Source organism: Oncorhynchus gorbuscha, linkage group LG04, assembly GCF_021184085.1.
Source record: "Oncorhynchus gorbuscha isolate QuinsamMale2020 ecotype Even-year linkage group LG04, OgorEven_v1.0, whole genome shotgun sequence".
In the NCBI taxonomy this organism is placed as follows: domain Eukaryota; kingdom Metazoa; phylum Chordata; class Actinopteri; order Salmoniformes; family Salmonidae; genus Oncorhynchus; species Oncorhynchus gorbuscha.
Window position 1 is genome coordinate 24,623,400 of NC_060176.1, and position 6,000 is coordinate 24,629,399.

The 6,000-nt window shown below is 43.5% G+C and overlaps 1 protein-coding gene across 7 annotated transcripts in view; it reads left to right on the forward strand.

Annotated features, from left to right (window-relative positions):
* LOC124033871 (zinc finger protein 536-like) overlaps window positions 1–3,410 on the forward strand; it is a 203,735-nt gene extending 200,325 nt beyond the window's left edge. For all 7 annotated transcript variants that reach the window (XM_046346255.1, XM_046346247.1, XM_046346248.1 and 4 more), the window contains one exon: window positions 497–3,410. In XM_046346255.1, coding sequence (XP_046202211.1) covers window positions 497–762 — 266 coding nt within the window. In that variant the 3' untranslated portion in view covers window positions 763–3,410. The remainder of the gene's footprint in view (window positions 1–496) is intronic.
* The last annotated feature ends 2,590 nt before the right edge of the window (window positions 3,411–6,000 follow it).

Below are 6,000 nucleotides of genomic sequence, written 5' to 3' on the forward strand. Positions count from 1 at the left end.
TTATTAATAATAAGCCCAAAGCAGTGTACAACAGAAAAGTGTCTGGGTTTGCGCTGCTCTCGGGTGGGATGTGCGAGATAAGTGAAGTCGGTTATGATGGGCACGTTTTTCGACGTCGCTCGAACAAGTGGCGCAGGCTATTAAGGGGCCATTGTGTTTGCTGCAGTTGAGGATCGGATCCAATTCGAGAGAGCGCGTGCAACTGTTGGGGGTGGTGAAGGATACAGCTGGTGCGGTACACACCTCCAAAACGCCGCAGCGTTCAGAGGGAGCCACTGCTGCTCCTCCTCTAACCCTATCCAAAGAGAGAGCACTGAAAGAGTTTTAAAGACGGCGTCTCAGGAGAGCACTACAGCTAAAACACTGTGTAGTAGGCAGACGGTACGGTCGTATTCAGTGCCTCGGTGACAGAGCTCTCGTTTTACATTCTGGTAAAGTAATACCACGTAATGATGAGGTGACTGACTGTTGTCTCTCTCTTGTTGTCCTCGCACAGGTCACGGAGGTCAGGGGGGTCAGAAGCCGTTCCAGTGCAGGTACTGCTCCTACGGTGCCTCTCAGAAGGGCAACCTGAAGACCCATGTCCTGTGTGTCCACCGCATGCCCTTTGACAACAGCCAGTACCCAGACCGCCGCTTCAAACGCTCCCACGTCGACTCGGACGCCTCAGGGAACTCTGAGGATGGGACCACCAGCTACCCCACGGGAATTCATGAGGTTATGGCCGACCCCCCTCTCTCTGGAGACCCCCTGCATCCATGACCGATGTCACCCGGCATGGAGGTGCCAGCCTTCAACTCTACAACTACTGTACTCACTGCGGCCACATAACAGGGACTACGTACTTCGCCTACTCCCAGAGCACAGCCAGATAAAGGGGGCCATCATTGACTGTACTCTTTTGCCCAGAGCTCACAGGACATCCTCAGTGTGTACTAGGTCAGTAACAATAACACAACATGCCTATAAACAACACATACCATGGGTTGAGTATTCTTTAAGATGGGTCCTGAAGAAATGCATCTATTCATTCATATACAACTAAGTATAGATATGTTAAATTTAGTTAAGCGACAAATAGTGGAGACGACTATATAAAAAAATAAAAATAAAAGAAATGTAGAAAATCTTTCAAATGACTTTTATCCCCCCAAAATTATGCTTTTATCAGAAGAATGATCCCATAAACGATTTAGCGACAATTGGGGAAGATGGAATAGGATTGTTGAACACACCCCTCAGAACATGACACCGGCGGCTGCCTTTTGCAGAGGGCGAATGATGAGCAGCCAGTGGAGGCTGGGCCAGGCAGCGGCAGTGGTGGAGGGGGGCCTTGGTGCCAGCCTGACTGGAGCTGTCATCGCAGAGGAAATCAATTCACCACCCCCTCTCCCCTTTTTTCATCTTTCTCGACCCAGCAGTCCAGCCCCATCCACTCCCAGCCCTCTGCCCCTACTGCACTACAGGAGTAACCTAACCCTGGCCGACATGTGAGGGGTCAAACTCAGTTCCATCAGCTGGCCAGAGTCACCCTCCTCCTCCTCCCCTTTCTCTGCCTCTTTAAAACGACTCAAATCCAACATGGCCTCTGGAAGAAGAAAACAAAAATCAATGATGTATTTAAAGGAGCCATTAGAGGCACAGAGATGTGTTCTGTGCAATATTGTCATTTATTTGGATATCACCTTACCAGACACTGAGAGGTGGAGTTAATTGAATGTGTTTTATTTCATTGAGCTTTTATGTTAGGAGGTGGATGGTTGTTATTTGGAATTGAAAGTGTAGCTAGTGAAGATGTACATAGTGGAATTGGGACCTTTACAACTTGATGTACTGTAACTTTAGTCAGAGGTTGAATGTTTCGTTATATATGAAGACCGTGAACGTTACAGGAGTTGTTTCTTCAGACACGATGCAGGACTATCTTCCTATAGGCTCCTCTAAAGCAGCGTCAGAATGAGCAATAATACATAGAGATAATCACCCTGCTCCCTGTCTCTAATTTCAACGTATTAGTAACAAAATAGACAAAGGGACATTTTCTACAAATGTCTTTTCCAATTTATTTCTAGGTTTCGGACGAAGCATTTTGTGAGTAGTGGGGAGTAAACAGAAGATGATGCTTTTTATTGTGTTGGTATGGAGGCATGGGGGGGGGATTTAAAAAATATATATGTTTCTGATAAAGAGAAATGATCCGGACTTTAAGAAAGTCAATATCTTCCCTCACAGCCAAGGAGAGCTGAACACTTAAACCCCAGGGCCTTAACACCGCAGCTATGCCTAAAGGAGTTTACAGTCCGCTCAAATACACTGCTCCTATCAGTTGAGAGAGAGAAATAAGAAAAGAAAGAAAGAAAGAAAGAAAAGAAAGAAAGAAAGAAATAAAAGAAAGAAAGAAAGAAAGAAAGAGTATGGATACGTCCAGAATGCAGTTGTTGTTTAAATGGGGTCATTTGAATTAGGACTTTTCTGCCATTCAGCGATCTACTTACAGTGTTCTGTTGTTGTTGCTTACCTAGCCTAGTTCGCACCGCCTTACTTCAGATCGAGTCGATCAATTTAATACAACTCTTTTTATGATATCTCCCATGAAGCCACAACATTGAGATATAACTGAAACGACTGTGGTAAGCTTTAGGTTTAATAAATGCACTACTGCGTTCTTGGTGACTGTGCCAGTCGCTTGCTTTTTTGTGTGTGTATGTACGTGTGTGTGTGGGTGTGCCTACCTAACTATATAAGAGAAAAGAATAACTACAAAAAAAAATTGAAAAAAATAAACTCTGAAGAAAAATAATTCACATTCCATTTCTAGCACTTTTCAGGTTTTCCAGTATATCTGTATGTTTCAAACTATGCGATATGGCAATGATGCTTTTCATGACACTGGAAACATCATTGTTTGCCAATTCTCTGTGACGTGTTCGTCCATCCCTTACTGTGCTACTGTTTCCCTGCCTGCATTCCAAAATAACCCAAGTTTTCCCTGAAAATATTTTGTTTGTCATGATTCAATTAAGAAACAGACACAAATGTACAATTACAACTTGATCATTCCTGCGCTAACAAAGAAGATAAATCATTTATACTATGTACTTCTCTGTGTACTCTGTGTTCATGGCCCTGATACTGTCCACATTCCTTGATGAAGTAAACGTCTATATTGGAGGTAAAGTAAGTAGAGGATTTTGTTGCTACTACTATATACTTAGACAACTTTGTATTTAAATATAACTATTGGGCATTATTTATTATTCTACATCAGTTTTACAGAAGAGGAAAACCATTCTGATAACGGTAAATCTGTGTTTTCTTTTTTCATGGACTCTTTCTGCTGTCAGGAAGTTGTGAAGTCTCTGAGGCAGTTCGTTTTATCCAGTGTTTTACGCAATAAAAACCTCTACCTCTGGAAATGCTGCCTTTGTCTGGTCCAACATGCAACATAATGTTAGTCTTGTGTTAGGCCTTCCCTTGGTAATCTTAATCTTAACAGTTCACAACTGAGCAGGCAACTCCTTCCCTGCCAATAACACCTGAGGTAATCTAGTTGTGCCTACTCGCCTACCTGTAGGTGTGAGTACTATACCGATGATTACTGTTATTACCACACACACACACACACGCAAGGATTTGTTACTGTCAGCCTATAGACACTTGCATATCCCAGGGAAACCCACATACGCAGCCACAGAACACGCTGATAGAGCTCATCCAAGGTGCCCTAATATTTTAAGACAGTCAAATTGAAAAGAAGCTGGTGATGTGTGGCGCCAAATGAGACTGAATGAGATAGAATGGCCTTCATAAAGCGTAATGAGCACCACCTGTTACGTCTCACCAGCAAAGCCATCACTATTATGCCTATAAAGAAAATGTAGGACTGATACTTCGTATTTTGAGTGTCAGTCTGCAGAGAGAGACTGAGAAAATGAGGAGAAACTGGAGAGATACGCGAGGGGTAGAAAACACAGTGAATTTGAAATGTTGTCCCCAGCGCGCGAGCACTTCCTTTTTTTACTGTTAATGGAGAAATACAGTGCGTGGCATGTTTAATAGGTTTCGTTTTTATTATACAGCGCCGAATAATTAACTTGGAAGCAGAGTGTCACATAGATTTATCTTTTAATTAAAATAGCGTGGTTCACGCATATTTGAGTGGTAGTCCAAATAAACGCAATATCCAAATTTATGTTTTGTTTATCTTCCTGTTAATTATGAGGAGATTGTTCGCTGTATAACCCTTCATCTCTTTTTTTTTTCTTTAACCAAGTTAGGAGGTCTGTATCGCAAGCAATAAACCCTCACAGTCAGATTTTATTAATTTACGGGTAATTACGAGAACAGGGACGAATAAGGTGCTTAGAGTGATCCAGGTTCATTTTTATAAACAGTGATGAATGTGCATTGCTGGCTGGCGCACAGAGATGATGAAAATAAGCATGTTTTTTTATATATTTTTTTTTATTGTTGGAAATTTGAATAATTGACAATATCTCTATTCCATCCCAGGACTGAGCATTGTGAAACAGCCACTGAGCCTAGGACCTGCACATACGCCCACTCACAGCATTCAACATACAACAATTCACATACAGTAAACACACATGCACAAGCAGTCACACCTACATCCGAACCGTGTGCATTAGTTTCATTTTCCGTAGTTCCTGTCATATTGGTGTATTGAGGGTGTCACGCTGTAGAACTGTACCCTGTATGTTGGTAATGTGCTTAACTTTCATTTTCCGTCGTTCCTGTCATATTGGTAGAAGTGTATTGAGGGTGTCACACTGTAGAACTGTTCCCTGTATGTTGGTAATGTGCTTAACGCAAGTCTGCTAGCTACAGTAAGTGTTCCAGTGTGAGAAGAGAACAGGCCGCTCCTCATCCCCCAGTGGAAAACCCTGTGTTCATCCCCTCCATCCCGCCAAGCCAAGCTTCACCCTCCAGATAAGACCGTCAAAAAAAGGGTGAGTGGCTGTGCAAATGGAATCTCCGCCACTGTGAATGGTGGTGATGGTGATCTAATTTTGAGTGAGTGTTGTGTGTGTGTCCAGGCTTCCTCTCCTCTTAACAGGGGGCTGAGCTAAGGATCCACGATGTAGCATTCGTCCGGGTCGATGACTGTCGGCTAGATTCTGTAATCTGGCTGATAGCTCCATTAGTGTGAGGAGAGGGGTTTGGGCCCGTCGTCAGTCAGTCTCTCTCTCCCACGTTCCCCATCACTGGGTGATGGTCCCTGGGCTAAGAAATCCCACCGGATCCAGGGACTCAACAATGTGAATGAGATGTGGCTCATGGTCTAAGATGTTTCTACCTCTATAGGAGCCCCATTGGAGTTTGACAAATCCTTATAGCCCATGGTAGTTTTACGTTAGGACTGCCTTTACCTTTTACCCCAGGTATCCAGAAGTGTAGACTATATAATGTCCCCTATAGCAAGGTATGATCCACCCAGTTTGACATATGCTATTTGGTACAGAATGAGGATGTGGCCATACATCTGCATCACAGACCATCGACCATCATAGCGTTCATATTGACCGACACAAAGCCCTGGCCCAGACACTGGACCTGAATAGTAGTGTCCAGAGGGGTTTCCTGTGCCATGTCCTATGGAATACATTTAGAGGTCACGGGAGGTCAGAACGGGTAGGTCACCTGAGCGTGTGAAAAGTTTGCGTGTGTGCGTGCGCACGTTTGATGAGTCATTCTGCATGACAAAATATGCATGTCCCTCATTGCTCTTACTTGACCTAATTGAGTCCTGTGTGAAAACTATAGCCAGCCCCTGTTCACAGTTACAACGCTCAATCCCACACACCTGTTTATTTCCCACAAACATAAAACAATTGTACATTCTTCGAACACCTGAATCAAATTGTTCCTGCAATCGAGAGACAATCACTATGCTTAATTCGATGTAATTCCTATCTAAGCTTACCGCTTAAACTGTCTGTATCTACGGAGTCTGTATCTACACACACACACGGACAACCC